This window comes from Cucurbita pepo, chromosome 19 (assembly GCF_057944985.1).
Source record: "Cucurbita pepo subsp. pepo isolate OVF chromosome 19, ASM5794498v1, whole genome shotgun sequence".
NCBI lineage: Eukaryota > Viridiplantae > Streptophyta > Magnoliopsida > Cucurbitales > Cucurbitaceae > Cucurbita > Cucurbita pepo.
The window spans coordinates 12870391-12890410 of record NC_141816.1 but is presented as its reverse complement, the minus strand read 5'-3'; the positions used below and the strand labels follow the sequence as shown (position 1 = coordinate 12890410).

General features: G+C 36.0%; 2 protein-coding genes across 4 annotated transcripts; both read left to right on the top strand.

The window, feature by feature from the left end:
• The first annotated feature begins 511 nt into the window (after nt 1–511).
• Nucleotides 512–16121, top strand: LOC111781387 (vacuolar protein sorting-associated protein 54, chloroplastic). Of its 2 annotated transcripts, XM_023661946.2 has the most exons (19): nt 512–1640; nt 2641–2703; nt 5164–5243; nt 6182–6296; nt 6558–6644; nt 7321–7477; nt 7976–8061; nt 8800–9053; nt 9696–9867; nt 9949–10032; nt 10131–10543; nt 10854–11007; nt 11416–11497; nt 12665–12744; nt 13621–13782; nt 14073–14140; nt 14845–14925; nt 15040–15303; nt 15809–16121. In XM_023661946.2, the coding sequence occupies exons 1-18, from the start codon at nt 831–833 to the stop codon at nt 15173–15175; spliced, it is 3084 nt and encodes a 1027-aa protein (XP_023517714.2). In that variant the 5' UTR covers nt 512–830; the 3' UTR covers nt 15176–15303; nt 15809–16121. The 2 variants fall into 2 exon arrangements, with proteins under 2 accessions (XP_023517714.2, XP_086976159.1); XM_087120033.1 differs by lacking the exons at nt 15040–15303; nt 15809–16121 and having other exon boundaries at nt 14073–14144; nt 14849–14903.
• Nucleotides 16122–17052: 931 nt separating this feature from the next.
• On the top strand, nt 17053–18838 carry LOC111781796 (MADS-box protein defh21). Of its 2 annotated transcripts, none has more exons than XM_023662499.2 (6): nt 17053–17405; nt 17529–17604; nt 17707–17871; nt 17979–18020; nt 18105–18146; nt 18220–18838. In XM_023662499.2, exons 1-6 carry the CDS (start codon nt 17218–17220, stop codon nt 18652–18654), a joined length of 948 nt encoding a protein of 315 aa, XP_023518267.2. In that variant the 5' UTR covers nt 17053–17217; the 3' UTR covers nt 18655–18838. The 2 variants fall into 2 exon arrangements, with proteins under 2 accessions (XP_023518267.2, XP_023518268.2); XM_023662500.2 differs by having other exon boundaries at nt 17055–17405; nt 17532–17604.
• The last annotated feature ends 1182 nt before the right edge of the window (nt 18839–20020 follow it).

Below are 20020 nucleotides of genomic sequence, written 5' to 3'. Positions count from 1 at the left end.
AAAACAAAATAAGAGAGAAAAAGAGATGTACTCTTGTGACCCATTGAGATTAAAATATTTTTGTAATCTCTTTCCTACCTACACAAGTAAAATTGTTAGAATTGGTTTAATGAAGTTATCAAGTGCGATGATTTATGAAATTTTATTAAACTAAAAGGTGAAATTCTAGCTTTTAGTTAAATCTGATAAGGGGAAGTTTAGAGGTTGAGCACATGAGATAATGGCTGTAACATTTGGTTTGGGTTGGTTTATAGAAATGATTTTCCTTTTCCGCTCCATGTGACACTCACTTAAGAAAATGATAAATAAATATAAAAATAAAATAATATTGAACGAAATTCATTCATCTATTGAACTATTAATTTCAGGACATTAGAGTAACAATCTGGTTTGCATAGTTGTTGGGTTGGGCAATTGGAAAATTGGAAAATTGGAAAATTGTTATATTGGAAAAGAGTAAAGAAAATAACAATCAATTAAATAATAATGTGTAATTGTGTAATCAACGGTGTGGAATCGGCGGAGGCGGAGGTGGAGGTGGATTCCACTTCATAGAGGCGAGAGGCGAGAGGCTTGAGGCTAGGCGCGCACGGAATTCTTGAACGAGATCTACCGCGGTACCGGACTTGCATTGCCAACTCTTATTTTCTCTCTCTTTCCTTCACCCAGCGGCGTCCACAACCTCTGTTTTCTTCATCATTCCTTTTCCATCTGGTGATTGAGATCCATCCGAAGCACTTCTTCATCTCGATCTCTCTCGCGATTGGAATTCATCTACTGAATGCCATCTTTGGAACCCGCCATTAGTTCATGATTCTAAGACTTTGAGCATGGACTCCCAGCCTTCCCAATCGGGAAGGTCCCCGACCGAATATTCCAGCCTTCTCAGTAGAGAAACGACTCTTGGTCGAACTACTTCATCCTCCTCGCCTAAATCCAACCCCGATGCCAGCAGCCAGAGCTTGTCTTCAATTCTCAACAACCCTCACGCTGGCAAGTCCGATGCGTCCTGGGTTGGCTGGTGGTCCTCTTCCTCCACCGTCACCCCACCTGAGTTTATTCCCCTCACATCCTCCACAGCCTCGTCCGAAGTTACTCGATTCGATTTTAACAACTACACGGCCTTGATCTCCGATTCTTATAACCGATTCGAGGACATACGAAACCATTCCAGCAAAGAGAACGGGGGCTTGGATAGCATTGGGGGCCAGGGGGAAGCCCTTGTGGCATGTTTGAGAGAGGTTCCGGCGCTTTACTTTAAGGAAGATTTCTCATTGGAGGACGGGGCGACATTCCGTGCAGCGTGCCCCTTCTTGAATGTATCGCAGAATTTAGTGCTGCAAGAGAAGCTTTCGCATTATTTAGATGTCGTGGAGTTGCATTTGGTCAAGGAAATTTCACTGCGTTCCAATTCTTTCTTCGAGGCTCAGGGGCAGCTACAAGACTTAAATGTGAAGATTGTGGAGGGATGTAGCCGGCTACGGCAATTAAAGGAGACCATACGGCTCTTGGATGTTGATTTAGTGGACTCTGCCAGGCAAATTCAGGAGCAGAATGCGACCAGGAACAATTTGTTGGCTCTTCAGCAGAAATTGAAGCTTATTTTATACGTTAATCAGGCCATTTCAGCTCTTAAATTGGTACTTTAATCAGTCCACTTTAGCTCTTAATTTGGTACTTCAATCAGTCCATTTTAGCTCTGAAATGGTACCTTAATCAGTCCATTTCATCATACTTATGGTTCAATTTACTGGCTATGGTTTTTTTGTGCTTTCTGGGAAGTGCCTTTTATTCGCAAGTCCTTAACTCGTGTACTTGTTGTGGTCGATGCATTTGGTCATAGCAAATAGCAACTGTTGTCCGAAGGCTTGAAACCTTATAATTGGATCTTCTGTTGCACAATCCTATGACCATGTTTGTTCTTGAAGCTGTTAGTAATTAAAAAACAATGAAAATTTGCCAATACTTCTAGAATGATGCGGGAAGCTAATGTATTCAGGACTTACGCAATAGTTTTTAGACACAGACTTGAGATCAACAAGGAAATCCAGATACATCGCTATCCTAAGAAAATAAAGCTTGTATGGTTCTTCTGTCAAGATGTCTTAGCATGCTGGATAAAATTCAACTGAAGAATTCTTGCTCGTCTTTCTCCAAGTTAGTGTGTCGTATGTAAAAGAAATTAAGAATGGACAGATCACCTTTTCCTTTAGTTCCCTTTTGGCATGGAATCAGGTTGTATTACCCCTGAGAGAGACCATACACCTTATTCTGGGTTCTACTGTTGTCATAACTTCTCAAAGAAAGCCAAAATTTCATGGTCAATGCCATTAGAGGTATTTTGTGGGAGGTTTGATTAAATAGAAATAGGAGTCTTTCCTGAAGTATTGGGCGGATGGAGTCTTGATGAAACTTAAGTTTTTGTTTCCTCAGTTCGATTACTTTACCGTCTTTCTGGAAGACCAATGTTGATTTTTTCATTTAATAAACCTTCAACAAAACTTGTGATAGCGAAAGAAAAAACATATACCACGTAACTTCTCTTTACTTTTCATAAAGATATGATATCAGCCATAGGACTCTTATCTGGTAGTGATGGTCGAAGCTAGTACCAATTGATTTATACTTTTGTTCGTGCAGCTTGTAGCTTCGGCAGATTGTGCTGGAGCCTTGGATGTGACCGATGATTTATTACATCTTCTGGTATTTTCTCATCCAATGAATTAGATAGTTTTTACTTTTAACTATAATGTTTGTCTGTCCTATACAAGTTTCATTCTTAGTCTAGGGTGTTGACAATATAGTGTTGATATGCTCTATACTGCCCCTATTTATACATTCAGTTAATTTTTTTAATGTTTTTTGTTTAAATTATTTATTAGCTTTTGAAGTAAGAAATATACAATTTAATAAAAATGGAGGTATATATACAAGAATCTGGGTAGATTGGCTTCTTTTAGGGAGATGAAGTATTCTCTCTCTCTAAGCAAAACCTTGTCCCCCCCCCCCCCCCCCCCCCCCCGTCACCACTCCAATCTACCATAGATGGGCAATCATGTTAGTAATCAACTTTCTCATAAATGGGAACAATAAAAATGGAAAAGAAGGCAGTGAAGATCGAGAATACATTTTTTGGTTTCTTTTGACCAAAAAAATAACGATTGTGGAATCGCACATTAAACATTCCTTCGAAGTTACCGTTGAAGAAATCATTGTTTTCTAGGTAGTTTATGCATTGTAAGACTTGCTCTCTACTCATTGTTCACAGAAGTTATTTGGGAAATGGAGTGCAATAGAGGCTTCATTTGGCTGCAAAAGATGACGAACAAAAGTGACAACTTTGTCTAGTTAACCAAAGTTTAGAGTTCAAGGGGCAAGAGAAACATTGTCATCCATTTTGAAGACTTCAAAGGTTGGACAGCTTCCAAAACGCTTTTTCCTGACTTTTAAAAGAAAAAGAAGACAAACCACGTGATTTCTCCATTGGTAGGAAAAAGGCTCCCGATACCTCTCAAAAAGGCTCTAAAAAATGGTAAAAAAAACCGTGGAAAAATCAAAGATTGAATGTATGGGATGCTTGTAGTTCACAACAAAAGTAGGCAGAAAAGATGTTAAGGCATTTGAATTGAGAAGAAACCATAGGGATTACACTATCACAATGTCTGGGGTAAGGTTCTTGAACCACTCCAAGCATAGACTAAATTCTTCTTCATTATCAACCCATGTCAACTTGACAAAGCCCTCTTTAAATGCCTTGCTATGGAGTGTGCTCTATTCTTGTTACGAAGGGTGGGTCCTTTTGGGGCCTATTACAACTAAGATGGATCTTTGGAATCCTCTCATTCATGGTCGAATCAGTGTTGTCCCTTCTTATGGGAGCTGGGTTAAATTGAGAAACATCCCTTGCACCTCTAGAGCGTGGAAACATTTCAAGCTGTGGGTGCCTTTGGAGGTTTCTTGGATTATTTTGACTGAATTCTTGCCTCATTGATTTCTTGGAGGTTGCAGTAAAGGTGAAAAGTAACTATTGTGGCTTTCTTCCTTCTGAAATCAAATTATTCGGTAGGTGATCTCTTTCTTGGCTCATGTTTGTATTTTTTAAGATAGTTATCGGCTAATCGAAACCAAATTCGAGGAGTTAGATAAGAAGATTATTAAGTCTCTGGAGCTTGGGACATATTGGCTGGTCTCTCTTAGAGAATGTGGGAACTTTGGGAGGGATTCTTATTATGTGGAACCTCATAAACATTACGGTATTGGATTTGTTTTTGGGCTATTTCTCTACCTCCATTAAGATTGCTTGCTTTGATAGTTTTAGGGGTTGGATGATCGACATGTATGGTCCTTCCACGCTGAAGGCTAGAGATATGGTTTGACAAGAGCACTATGACCTTTATGGCCTATGTATGAATCACTGGTGTATAGGAGGAGATTTTCATATTGTCAGATGAATCGTTGAAAATTTAAGAGGGTGTTATATTACCATAAACATGTGACAATTTAATACTCTTACTGAGGATTTTTTATTTTCCATGAAAAGCGATAACTTCACTTGGTATTCTTTTAAGGATGCCCTCTCAAGCATGCGTATGAACAGATCTATAGTCCCACATGGTTGGGTTGATCACTTCAGAGACGTGGAGTTAGGCTTGATTATTCAAAACCACTTCATATTATTTTCCTCTTCTTTTATCTTCGGGTAACATCAAAGGAGGCTCTTCCCCTTTCAGGTTTGAAAGTCTTTGGTTTGATCATCTGCAGTTCTAGCAAAAGTTGAGTCTTGGTGGAATTCAATGTACTTCCAAAGTCGGTTGGGCTATGTGTTTGTGGAGAAGCTGAAAGGTTAAAATTGACAAGTTAGAGAAGACTTAAATTGCTTCCTAAAATGTTGAAATAATGAGAAGTTTGGGAAAGTGGAAGATTCCAAATAGGTTACGTCATTTCTCAATTCTTCTAGTAAAACTCTCAAGCACCGAATTCATTTTCTTATTTATGATGATAGGGGATTTATTTAGTCCGGTTAATTCAACATAGAATCCTCATAGTCTTTTTAGTCGGAAGGAACGATATTATGTTGGTTCAGAATCAGATCACCCAAAATTTTCTTCGTTGGTTTGAAAGTAAATATTTATTAGTTCAGTTTCTTATGTGTTTGTGCTTTAGGAGGGTGATGAACTTGCCGGTCTACATTGCTTTCGCCACCTCCGTGATCATGTGGCAGCATCACTCGAATCCATAACCAGGTAATATTTTCAATTTATTTTTGTACAAATGAGAAACACTTAAGAAAGAAGTATTGGGCGTTTATAAACATCCAGTTACTTCTTTAGTGCACGTTGGGGAATCTCATCTATCATTACATTTAACAGCTTTCCATTCTGAACCATGCTATATACTGCATGCATTAACCATCAAAATATTCAATATAGTGCCATGCCCATTCCAAACGACCTTAATCATGAGGGGAACTGTTAAATTCCATGTTGGTATAGAAATGGCTGTCCATTTCATTTCTTTTTTTTTTCTTTTTTATCGATGAAAAAAAATAATAATAATAACTGTATAATTATATTAAGTTTCTAGGAAATTCATCAGCAGGTTTAGAAGGTGAATAGTCTTCCTATAATTTTGATTCACTAGTTGAACAATTAATACTTTTGTTTCTTGAAGGTCCATTTTCTTTAAGCTAAATCTTGAAATTTATCACAATTTATTCTTATTATTTTTAACTGAGTGTCTTAGTTGATGCGTACCTCCATTAATTCTATGAAACGATTAACCACTGGGCCAGACCAAGGTGATTAAAGTCTACCCCAAAAAATCTTTGAGCTGTATGGTTCCTGGCAGACTCAATAGTCTGGTATATTCATTTAAATTTAGAACTGTGACCCTGGTTATCTTGCTGTGATAGTTGCCTACGATAAAAACGAGAAAAATTCACTCAGTGACATGATAAGACAAATGCCAAGTTAAATATGTAAAAACTTGTAAATGTTTACAGAAACAGCATATTGTGTGATTATTTTTATATATGACATGAAGACGTGCTTCTGTCTCATTTTGCATCTTATTGTTTGTGTTAAGTTTGAAAATGAGTGGCTATGGAGGTAAGATACAAGTTTATTATAATATTTTTTCAATTCCCTCGAGAAGCTATTAATATATTTGTTTTGTGGTGTAGCATTCTTTCAGCAGAATTTATGCGTGCCTCAATTCATGATGCTGGAGATGTTGATCTCGTAATTATATCTGAAACAAAAGCAAGCATTTCAAATTTAATGAATGGAAAGGATGAAGTAAGTAAAATAATAGTACATAATACCTTGAAAATATTTGTTTTTCTGGTTTTCTGGTTTTATCTTTTGCTATTTAGCTGAACTGAAGGATTGCTTATAATTTCTCTGTAGTAGATTAACTATTGCAATATATTCTTACTTTGTAAAGAATATTAATTTTCTTTATCTTAATTATTTCTGCTTATTTCTTTTATTGTCATTAGTTGAGGGCTAGTTTTATGACTTTCTTGCATGTAACATGTGGAATTCAAATTGTTGCAGGTCAAGTTAACATGTATCTTGGATGAGGAAGAAACCTCCAACTTCCGTGATCGTCTTCTTCCTATTATCATTGGATTGCTTAGGACCGTGAGTTCTCATTATCCTACTACATTTTTTGGTTGAAATATAGCTTTTTGATCCTTCCTCTCTGATTGGATGTTTGATCCTTCATTTGTGCATGAAAAGCCATAACCGTAACTATCAACTACCATATCATTTTATCTTGCTAATTATACAATTGAGGCAGTAACTGCTTTGACTCAATATCAACAGGACTTTATTTTGGACTTTTTGGAACGAAGGAAACAACATAAAATTTCATTTGGATGGGGATTTTCCCTTCTTGTACACTTCATAGCATCAATGGAACTGTTTCCTATTCAATAATAATAATAAATTAAGACAGTAACTGATCACCCACAATTTCACTGGAACAATTCTCTCTCCCCCACCCCACCAAGATTTCAATGTGTGTTCTGATTTATCTGTCTTATGGTCAGTTTAAAGCTGTTGATATGTACTCTAGATAGGATTCTTGATATGACTTGATTATGGACATTAGAGTTAGTTGATATGTACTCTAGATAGGATTCTTGATATGACTTGATTATGGACATTAGAGTTATTTGACTATTGGTTTTGACGCTTGTTCTTGTTATCCTTTTTCTTTTAGCTTTTCAAATATTATTGAAAAGTTTGTTTCTATGTAAGTATATTACTTTCCAGTTCTGAACCAAATAATGGCATATATATTACTCTCCAGGCCAAGCTTCCCTCTGTGTTGAGGTTATATCGTGATGCAGTTACAGTTGATATGAAAACTGCTATTAAGAATGCAGTGGCAGAATTACTTCCCGTTCTTCTAGTCAGACCTCTAGACTCAGATTTTGCACCGGGTGAGAGAACGAAGGATACAGATGGTGAGATGTTGCTGAATCTGTATATTCATTCGCGTGGACAACACTAATGTTTGATTAGTCTTTTTTAATATAAAACAAAATAACATCATCTGTATTTGTACATGATATGAAGTAATTTCGTTGAAGAGGATGAATTTCACATGGTTAAATGGAAAAAGTCAAACTGAAATCAACAGCCTGAATGAAGTCATATCCCCAATAAGGTGATAGGCTATAGTTAGTCTTTGATTTATCATGACAAATGTTGTGACCTTTAGCCTTTGTCAGATTTATTTCCTATTTCATTATAAAATATTCTTCTAAATTTCTTTATGTATATGTATGTATGTGTATATGTGTGTGCGCACTCGCATATACATATATGTTTCTTGTGAAGATATATTTTATCATGACGAATTTGTGTCATCCAGTCTGCAATTTTTAAGTTTCTTTAATGCTGCTTTATTTCCCTGTTGTTCTCTTTTATGTGAATGATATTACAATTAAGTTGTTATTTAGGTGGAGCATCACTCGCAAGCAAGCTGAGGGGCCTGTCATCTGAAGGTTTTGTTCAACTTTTAAATGCCATTTTCAAGATTGTACAGGTAATTTTACTTGCTTAAATGTACTCTCTCCATGAGACACTTTATTTGTCCTTAATTGCTTCTAATTGATTATTTAGTTAAAACATTAGATTATTATATTGATGTCAGTGCTTCTTAAGTTTAAAAAAAGGTCTCAGTTTGTGATTGATTTGTTGAGAATTGGACTTGGGATAGAATTGTTTTTTGTTTTTCTTTTCTATATAAGAAACAACAGAGACTTTATAACCCAAAAGGGCAAGCAGAACAACCTAAGGGCCGGGGGATGAGGGTTCCCCCGCCCAAGAAACTACTTACAAAAAGCCTTCCAATAAAGAAAAATCAAAGTTAGAGGATAATTAGAAAATAATAATTAAAAAATTAAAAATAAAGCTAAAGCTTGATACATCACCAAGAAAATTTTGAAGTACAACAAAAAAAAAATAACAATATGGTTCTAGTTTTGTAGTACAACAAAAAAATGTAGAAAAAATATAACAACCAGCATAAACACTGTCTTCGTCACTCCATGTTAAATAACTTTTCATATCAAACACAAACTTGATAAACCTAGACTAAGCAACTTTGTACCCCAAACATAATTAAAAAATTCAGCACCCCAAACATAGATTGTTTAACCCTACCGACCAAACACCTTTATACTTCATAACTTCACATAACATCCCAAACACCCCCTAATCTTTTCACCATGCTAGAATTTTACTGGATGCATTATGATCTCTTTTCATTTAGTGAATGCAGGTACATTTGGTGCGTGCTGCAGAAGTGAAAAAGTCTATCGAATGGATTATGTGCAACCTTGATGGCCATTATGCTGCGGATTCAGTTGCTGCTGCAATTGCTACAGGTGCTGCAGCTTCTGGTACAGCTCAAGATAGTGATAACCAAGGTGGTTTGCCTCTTCCTCATGTACCTCAGGGTGCTGCCAAGGTTACTTCCTTACAGGGAAAAGCAAATGATGCGGCAAACCCTTCAAACATGTCTAGAAATTTCAGGTTAAGTGGTGTTTCCTATTTATGATATATTGGTAATTCCCTTCGTGTGATGTGTGTGTTTATGGGGGGGTGTTCTGTGCTAATTTAGTTGAGTAGAACTAAGCGGGTGCAATTAAGTAAATCACCCCATACAAATTACCGTATTTGGTATACAGGTGGATGCATCTATTCTCTCCCTATCACTGTTATATTTTGTTGATTAAGTAGTAATATTTAGCCCTTGCATAAAGTGTGCTCAGTTCAACTTACAAATAGAGGTTTTAGTCTAGGAGATCAACCTTCCTCAAAAGTGACCAGAATATCACAATTATAACGTTTAGGAAAGCTTGGAAAGAGTAAAATTAAAAATTAGGACAGTCTTACTGCCTTAACGCTGCACCAGACCAATTCTTGTTGTGAGCTGGGACAGCAAGGAAGATGCCTATGCTAAAGATAATCTTAGCTATGCTTCTACTATTTAGACCAGTAATTCAAAATCTATTCTTTTGCAATTGCCTTTCTGTAAGGAAACATAATCTAACTGATTTGGGTATGATGCTATGAAGCACATTCTTAATGGACTTCTCAGAAATTTATTGATTTTTTTTTTCTGATAAAAAGTTTGCTGCTGACTTGCTGAATTTTTTATTTGATACATTACAGGGCTGATGTACTGCGAGAAAATACGGAAGCTGTTTTTGCAGCTTGTGATGCTGCTCATGGAAGATGGGCTAAACTCCTTGGTGTTCGCATTCTAGTTCACCCAAAGCTGAGGTTGCAGGAGTTTTTAAGCATATACAACATTACACAAGATTTTATAACGGCCACTGAAAAGGTACTCGGAAAAATTATCAGGAATATGAATCTATAGCTAATCAGAATATTCATGATTCCAATATTCTTCTAACTTAAACAGATTGGTGGAAGGTTGGGATATAGCATTCGTGGAACTTTGCAGTCCCAGGCCAAAGCTTTCGTTGATTTTCAGCATGAATTTCGTGTAAGTTTTTTATTTTCCTTTTATTTATTGATTTATTTATTTTGAGTTATTGTCCTACTTAAATATTATTCATGGTTCATTAATTTATGACATTGTAGATGACAAAAATAAAAGCAGTGCTTGATGTTGAAACATGGGTTGAAGTGGATGTTCCCGATGAATTTCAAACCATAGCTGAATCACTATGTTTTCATGAGCTGCTTTCTGCAAAACTTGATGATTCTCAGGGTAATATGGATCAAAGCTACAGTGATGTAGCTACAAATAATGAAGATGCACGCATTATAGGTGGTGTCAATGCTCAACAGCACTCTGAACAGGTTGATTCAAGTGACATTTCTGGGAGGAATACTGAACATGTGAAGCCTACTCCTGCAGATACAATTGAAAACAGTAAAGCTGATGTTGCAATTCCTGCGACACAAAATAACAATACTAATGTGAAGGAACGTGGAAAATCAAGTTCTCTGACTTTGCAATACAAAGGCGTTGGTTATCACATGGTTAACTGGTCAGTTTCTTTCTTTTATACCTTTTCTGGACTAGATATCGAACCTTTTCTTCCTCCACAATCATTCTTAAATCAACTAGTTGATGCCTAGTCGTTGATCCTGACTTAATCTATTTGGTGTTCTGTCTTTATTTGGAGCTTTTTATTCCTTGTGACATCACATAGTCACATTGAACCCAATTTGTTTCCTTCCTTAGTACGATGGAACTGATGTACAACATTGTTTATTAATTTTGATTAGCTTCATGAAATATATTTTCTTGCTGGGTGTCTCAAATAAAATTTGTCTTCTTTCATGGTTTTTTCCCAGTGGGTTGATCTTGCTCAAGATGTTGTCTGAGTACGTTGACATGAATGATTCTTTGCCAGCACTATCTTCTGAAATCGTTCATCGCGTTGTGGAAATTCTCAAGTTTTTCAATACAAGGACTTGTCAACTTGTTCTTGGAGCTGGTGCTATGCAGGTTCTTTGTTAGACACAATATATGTTGTTAACATAATGCTTCTAGATTTGTTGCTTTAGCTACTAGTTTAGTTGTAAACATGAAATTATCTGAATCCTTGGACTTACATGGTGATATCCTTGTGTGTTGACGGTTAAACCATTGCTTGTTTTTATTATACTTTTTCTCTCTCCTAGGACCCTCTTTCATTTCAAACATAAGTTTGTATCTTGTTAAAAAAAATTTATTGAAAATAATGTGGTTATTTTTTTTTTTTTTTTTTTTTTTAACTTGATGTGTAGTTCTTTGAATATTATAAATCTTTTGCGCATAGCGCTCGGTCAATCATGCTTACCATGGAAACTCTGATTTTCAAATGGTAGGTTGGTCGCTCTTCCTCCTAAAAACTTAATTTGTATGCTGTTCCAGGTGTCTGGTTTGAAGTCCATCACATCCAAACACTTGGCTCTTGCCAGTCAAGTTATCAGTTTCACCTTCGCCATTATTCCTGGTACGTTGTAACAAAGTTTGAAGGCTTCAACTTTAATTCCCTATTATTGATATTCTTAGCCCGATCAACTTTTTGTCTAGGAAATCACGTTTTGCTTAACCCTCGATGTTTCCATCGCCTACTAAAACTAAAAAGAAATTTCTTCCTTTCTTTGAATCATTTGACGATTCCATTTTGTTCTCGTAAGGAAGAAAAAAGCTTGTATTGGAATTTTGAAGAGATCAGGAAGATGTATGCAAATAAGGGAGGACGTAAATTCTCTCAAGAAAAACACAAGGATCTGATCTAATTGGTTTTATCAAAAAGAAAGAGAGCTACACAAATTTTTGTACACAGTAAACCATTTAGAGATGAAGATAGAACTGTCATAGATTCCTTCTACTCACTCTTCTCTTTCTCTGTTAAACATGTGGTTCTTTCAAACTACGTCTACCATAAAACAGTACGTACCAAGCATTCCAAAGAATCAACAACAAAACCTGAACACCATCTGGGATATCAGTCCCTAAGCACCGGGAAAATGCATTTTGAGCCTAACTGTTCCTAATACAGAGAGTACATCTTTGGAAAGATGTCGATCTAGAGAGTTCTATTGTTTGTATTATCTTTGTGGAGAGCACCAAGGAAACCTTCGTATTTTCATTATATTTCAACAAATAATGCTACTTATGATTAGCTTTCTTAATATTTAATCCAATATTTATGTTTCTCATAAAACATTATTGTTCATTATATTTTATTTACAATTCCGAGAATAGAATTTTTAGAAGTATAATGATTGAAAATGTTGACACTTTTTTTTGGATAAGAAACAAAAAGAAAAAGGAAATGTTGACCCTCGATCATGTTTGTTTGATACTTGTTTGGAACCTTCAGAAGCATGTTGGATGTAGCCACCTGGCCTATACCTTTTGTTGTGCGTTCACTGAATTTAAACATTAAGCATGATAGAGAATTTAAATATTCCCGAGAAGATTAAATGGTACATAGAAGCTGCAAAATGCTTTGCGAAGACATTGTGTTTCAAAATATAATCTTTTCTATTTGTAATGTATTTACCACTGGAGTTTATATTCTTTTATAGTGAAAATGGGATTGGGAACTATTATAGTGCTAATATTTTGAAGTAGTTTGACGTGTTTTCCTTCTTTTCATGACTTGACCTAGAAATGAGAAGAATCCTTTTTCTCAAGGTACCTGAGGCACGAAAGACACTATTGCTCTCAGAGATTGATCGAGTGGCTCAAGTATATTTTTTTTCCCATACTTGTTGTATATTGATTATGTTGATTAGCCATGTGTGCTTACTACATATTGTAACATGTCTTCTTTTTTCCCCAAAAAAATATGTCTATGTTACGAAGATGTTTTATAATGGGAATTAGATTGAAGTCCAGTAGGTGCTGGTTCACTTGATGTATGATTTTAGGGGGTGGGGGTGGGGGTGGGGGACTTAATAACACTGTAACCAACCCCAAAAGATTCATATGCAATTGACATCAAAATTTGATTGAGCAGCTACTTACTAAAGGGAGCGAAAACAAGAATTCAATCTTTTTGGGTGCATGGGGTGAGACAAAGTGAAGAGTCTGGGACACGTTTTAAGGAAAAAATTATATATTTATTAGCTATCTTGGATGATTGGTAAATTGGTTATTTTCTAAGATCAATCTAATTTATTTTTAAATTGTTGTTCGAAGTTGCATAATAGCTTTTTCCTAATTGTTAGTGTTTGGATAATAATAATAAAAAATTGGTCAGATTGCAAATTTGGTCCTTATTGCTAAAATCCTCCGTGACTATTTATGAAAGGTTTTATTAAACCATGAGAACAAAGTTCACTTTTATAGCCATAGTGACAAAATTTTAAATTTCTTCAAGACCAAATTTTCTATTAAACTTATATGTGTGTGTATGTATGCATATGTTCACTATATAACTTTTGATTTATTCTGGTACTATTTTTAGATTCCTGTTCTAGCCCCTGTATTATTACTCTTGAATTTTCTGACAGCTTTCTCTTACAAGATTCTGTATTAATGTCATTTCTTTAATAAAAGCTAAGTTTACAAGAACTGTCTGCTATTTATTTGCACCATTTATTGAATTATTTAATAATTTAGGATTACAAAGTTCACCGAGATGAAATTCATACTAAGCTGGTCCAGATAATGAGGGAAAGGTTATTAGTACATCTACGTGGCCTGCCGCAAATTGTTGAAAGTTGGAATAGACTCGAGGATGCTGACCCTCAGCCCAGTCAGTTTGCTCGATCCCTTACCAAGGTAGGTACATGAATTCACTAATCAAACCAGTACATCTAAGTTTGACAAGAGCCTGTTTCTCTAGTTACTTTAGATGCCTATCTTGTGTCCATGTCAATTAAGGGATTAGTTCTTTCTCTTCAATATCCAAGTCCTTTTTTGCACTTTGCATGTGAGAATGTAGTTGGTGCATAACAGCATAAGTTATTTCACAAGTTTGATTGAATGTTCTTTGCTTTTAATTGTACTATTTTTTGCCTTGTTTCTATTCACATTTCCAATTGACATGGGTTGAAATCATCGCTATCCAGGAAGTTGGGTACCTTCAGCGTGTTTTATCTCGAACCTTACATGAGGCTGATGTTAAGGCAATATTTAGGTAAGTTGTACTGTAATGAATGCATTGCTAAAGTTTTATCCAGGCCTTCTCTTGTTATGTTGAAAACTTTTCGCCCACTTTCATAACCATTTGATTTTAGCTTTGATTTTTGAAAACTAAACTTATAAATAGTATACCTTCATCCATGAGTTTTTTTTTTTTTTTTTTTTTCGTACTTTCATATAGTGTTTTCAAAAGTCGAGCTAAGTTTTGAGAACTTCAAAATAGTTTTAAAAAACTTGTTTCTTTTAGGAATTTGGGAGAAAACAAGTACAATTTTCAAAAAAAAAATAATAATAATTATGAAACATATTGTATGTCTAATTTTGTTTCATAGATAAAACATTTCACAGTAAATATATTTTTCATGCAAGGAGAACAAATTAAAAACTCTCCAAAGTTTCTCCGTGAACGAGATTACCACCGGAGATGCACATAATGGTTTCTTTTAGTTTATGAGTTCTGAAGCAGACCAATTACGAGATACATATGTTGGTTCCTGTTGTAGATATGTTAAGCAAACTCGGATCTTCTAATTGGGCTTTTTCCTTTTCTTTTTTTTCTTTTTTTTTTTTTTTGGGGGGGGGGGGGGGGGGGGGGAACAAAAAGAATAGATCACTGCTAAATTATAGCCGAATGTAAATAAAACATGTTTCCCGTTCTACTACTTAGACGTTAATTAATTCCTTTGGTGCGATCTTCAGGCAGGTGGTCAAAATCTTCCATTTACAAATTTCTGAGGCATTTTCACGGTTAGACATAAGCAACCCTCAAGCAAAGGACAGGTAATGCCCCTTTGTCCTTCTGGAACGGAGGACATCATCACCTGTTTAACTTATCACTGAAACATTATTACAATATGCTCCTTGTTCTCACACCCTTTTTCTATTGCATACCAGGTTGCTTCGGGATGTTAAGCACATTCTTGGCTGCATAAGATCTTTGCCTTGTGATGATTCGAGTAAACCTGACATCCCAAACTGGGGGCAACTTGATGAATTCTTGGACCAGAGACTCGGATCTGAAGCTGGATAATGATGTGAATGTGTATTTGCCATTGTTTGCTTTTTTGATGAAGGGGGTCATATTTGAGGAGTAAATAACAGGATATCAGAAGTCAATTTTCAACCTATGTCATCTCCCTTGTACACCTAAAAATCAAGGTATGATGTAAAAAATCCTTGTCCCAAATAATTTTTTGATGGATCTTAGGAGGTAAAGGTTTAACCACTTGTGAAATAAAATTGAAGTCACATACCCATAAAATTTATGAGCACTATTGTTTTCATTGCTCGTACTATATGTGAGGAGCTGCGTTGGCCTCCAAAGCTCAATTCATATGTTGCTCTCCTGGATAGTACATAGCAACCTATGTATGATTCCTACAACTAATTTGAACTGCATAAAGTTCTGTCTTGTCTTTTGTTTCCCCTTTTCTAATCTGACGTATATTGCTTAAGACATTAGGCATGTCAATTAGATTTTCATAGTAATGTAGTGAACCTTTTCATTATTGCGTAGGTTTTCCACTTTATACTCTGGATCCCTAATCAGCACAACGTGAACTTTATTTATCAAATGAAATTGTACTGTATCATTGAACTTCACCTTATATGCAATATGTTCCGAATGATTTGTGTTGTGTACTAACCATCGGGAAGCTTCCAGGTTTTGCGATTCTCATGGACAGGCGTGAAGTACAGTTTGGGATTCAGATATTTCAACGAAGTTGGGCCTTGCCCTTTTTGCTGAAACACATAACATATTATATGTTGTATTGGCTAGGCCAACGCTTTTTGCTGCCCTAATTGTAGTTATGTTTAGAGAAAGAACAGATCAATTTGTTTACTCGAATAGATTTTAGTTCCTTGCTTTCTTTTCTTTCCCCCCCCTTCAATTTTTATGGGCTTTCGTACAGTTACGCATGTTTGTACTTTGTAGAGCTAAATTTGTCATTATTGCCTATAAATAATTTTGCTTACCGCTGGCTATGGCATCTCTTATAGGATGCAAAAAAAAATTCTTTTTCTTTTTTTTTTTTTTTTTTCTAAAAATTTATTTCAGTTTTTCCATTTGCACTTGCACTCCTTCTCCTGTTATGTATATAATTTCTGAACATCTCGTATGTCGTCTTTCGGACTCTCTACCTTTGGGACCGATATTTTAAAATTTTAGCTTGTGTGTGTTGTGGTACTACAGGGATAGTAATTTGATGAAAATGAAGGTTTTAATGTGGAAGCTGCAACGGTGGAATACATTGGAAAGGAATTTAAAATTAGGGTTTGAAAGAAAATGATGAGAAAGAGAAGGGATGCAGAGAATAATGGAGTTTGAATATTAAGTGAGAGCGCGTTCATATTTGAAAATGGGAGGGTGAAGGGGAAGTTTGAAGTTGTTGGGTTCAATTTAGGAAATTAAAGCATGTGAAGTCTGTAGAAGGAGAGAGGGTTGAAGTGGACGTAAAACTGTGTCGTTTCCATCTGTAGTCGTAATATTCTGTGTGTTTGCAGCCACCACCTCTTCCCTTCTCTCTCCAATGGTTACCCATATGATTTTTTTTTGTTTTTTTTTAATATAAATAATAATAATAATAAATGTGGAATTAAATGGGGGGGGTGGGAGGACAAAAGGGAGAGAGGGAAGAGAAATGGGTAAAAAGGGGAAGGAAGTGGTTTTAGGGTGTGATTATGGGAGTCTCCCAATTTGGCAAATTCCATAAAGCAGCGCAGAGAGTGGTTATGTGTCGCAATTTCACTTCCTACTTTTCTTCCTCTTTCACTCATTCTCCTATATTACTATTACTTACCCCTCCCATTCCAATTTTTTTCTTTTTTCTTTTTTCTTTTTTCTTTTCTTTTTATAAATATTAATAAATAATATATATACTTGGAAGCCTCATGCAGCACTCAGTATACGTTTATATATATAAAGAAAGAAAGAGAGAGAGAGAGAGAGCCTGATTAGCTAGGGTTATCCTTCTTATGTTGAAGCTAGGAAGAGGAAGAAGAAGAATAATAATAATAAGAAGAAGAAGAAGAAGAAGAGGAAGCAGAAAGTAATAAAAGTTGAAAACCGAAATGGGCAGAGGAAAAATAGCGATCAGGAGAATCGAAAATCGGACGACAAGGCAGGTTACGTTCTCTAAGCGGCGAGCCGGGCTGTTCAAGAAGACTCATGAACTCTCCGTTCTGTGTGATGCACAGATCGCCCTCATCGTCTTCTCCAGTAACGGCAAGTTGTTTGAATACTGCAGCCAGGCCACCTGGTGAGTTCACTTCCTTTTCTTTTCTTTTCTTTTCTTTTCTTTTCTTTTCTTTTCTTTTCTTTTCTTTTCTTTTCTTTTCTTTTCTTTTTATATCAACATTACTTACAAATGTGTTTCATTCAGCAGCATGGATCAAATAATCAGGCGCTACCAGATTGCCATCGGGAACCCTATTCCGGACCAGAATATGAACGACCCGGTACGTATATTTATTTCATTTTATTTTATTACATATATATACATAACATATATATACAGAAATAGAGAGAGAGAATATGATAATATATATACATATGTCCAGGAAGAATTGGAGAGGCTGTTGCGGATTATGAGAAAAGACACAGACGAGCTTCAGCTGAGCTTGCAGCGCTACACGGCGGAGGATTTGAGCACTTTCCAGCTTCGCGATCTCGACGAAATCGAGAACCGTCTCCAAACCTCCCTCAACAGAGTTCGAGCTCGAAAGGCAATTAATTAATTCATTCATTAATTAATGCCCTCTACTTCATTTTTCTTTTTTCTTTTTTCTTTTTTCTTTCTTTTATTTTTCTTTTTTATTTTTGGCTGCTGCAGTCAGAGGTGTTACAGCAGCAAGTGGAAAACCTGCGGAGGAAGGTAGAGATATATATATATATATTCATTTATTTAACTAAGGTTTTCATGATTCTGGATGATGATGCATGCTACGTGGTGCTGTAGGAGAAAATGCTGGAGGATGAAAATGAACAAATCTACCATTTGGTAATTAATTAATTAATTAATATTAGTAAATCCATATTTGATTACTGGAAATTAAACAATAAGGTTAGTGTAGATAAGAGAGCAGCAGATGGCGATGGAGCAGCAGCAGGAGGTAGCGGCGGCGATGATGATGCAGAAACGAAGAAGCGAAGAGGAAGAGATGAGAATTAGGAGGCCGGGAGATCATCAGCAGCAGCAGCATCAGAATCATCAGAATCATCATCATCATCATCATCATCATCATCATGGCGTTGAAGATGAGGCAGTTGTAAGTATGGAAGGCGATGATGATGATCATGGCGATGCGTTCGGGTTCAGTAATCCTCACATTATCCATCCCCACCTTCAACTTCAGCTTCATCCTCATGAGCCCAACAGCGTTCTTCAGCTGGGCGGCCCACTCCCTCCTCCTCCTCCTCCTCCGCCGCCGCCGCCCTTCCTCCACCCCTACCGCCTTCAGCCCTTTCAGCCCAACCTCCATTCCTCCACTACTTACGCTACCCCCTGACTTCAGCTTCATCACATCCAATCAAAGATATGGTGCACACTAGGAGTGATGGGCGGTAAACAAGGAGGCCTCCTCCTGCCACAATTTAGCTGACAACCCCCAATTATATATCATTTATATTCTAAACTTTCTTTCATTGTCTCAACAAATACTCATTTGTATGACTCTCTTTTATTTTTCTTCATTTGCTTTCTCCACCTTATTTATTCTAATATTTTATATGAGTTTTTAGAAGCTTCAAATTTATTCTTAATTACTAACTAATTAATGAATATCAATTTTTATAAACTATTATAGAATCGTTGTTCCCAGCTCTTAATATATGGGGGTTGAAATTTACATCATACTAATTTTTTAAATAATTTGCAATTAAGTAAACAATTTTACATCATACTATTTAAATTAGTTAATCCACCAAATGTAGATGCTAATAGTGAAATTTCAATAGTAAAATAATATTAATCCATTAAATCTACCTAATAAATTGGTATTTTTATACACAATAAAATAAAATAAAATAAAAATGTTAATATCCCTTTCTTTTGACGGTTTTATTAATTTATTAACCTTTTTATTGTTAATATCCCTTTCTTTGGGCAACGAAGTTGAGTGGAAGGCGAGATGGTTTTCCGATTGTTTAGTCATTTCATTGCCCAAATTCAGTCATCTGGGAGAAAAATCGTAGTTGGAACTTGGAAGTTCATCGGCACTTCTTTTTTGGCGGTTCAGTGTTATCTGTACTGTTTTCCAGCACCAGAGCTCTGCAGATCTTTAATATGCTCATCTCTTCTGTTCCTCCATTAATCAACATCTTTTTAAGTAGAGCCTTCCATTTTCAGAACGCCGTTTTTATTATCCTGGATGGATCCAGCCTGGCGTTTCAATCAATGCAGCACCCTCTTGTCTGTTGTGGGGAGCTCAAATTTATGTTTCACAATATTTACTCAACTCTAAACGTAATTGACCTTTTTTTTTTTCGAAATTGGGGGTTTATGTTATTCTGATTTTCCGAGCTTTCATTGTTAACTGTGAAGACCAACAGATTGAATGTTTCTTGAATTGAACGCATTTCGTTTTGTTCTTGTGCAATTACTTTGCATCCCCTTTTTCCCCCTCTTTTTTGAATGAACTACTCCTGCTTCAGCACATGGATACTATTACTATTGCACTGGTTAAGCAATATTGAGAAATTAAGGCTATGTTTCATTTCCTTTGCAACATTTTGCTGAGGGGTCATCTGGGTCCTTTCATATTTTGCAGACTTAGAGGGTGATAAAGGAGGCTCCTTCTCTCCAGGAGAGAATGGCTTCAATGATTGAATGACTTGGTATGCCTTGATTCTCATTTGCGGTGCGTACTTAAATTT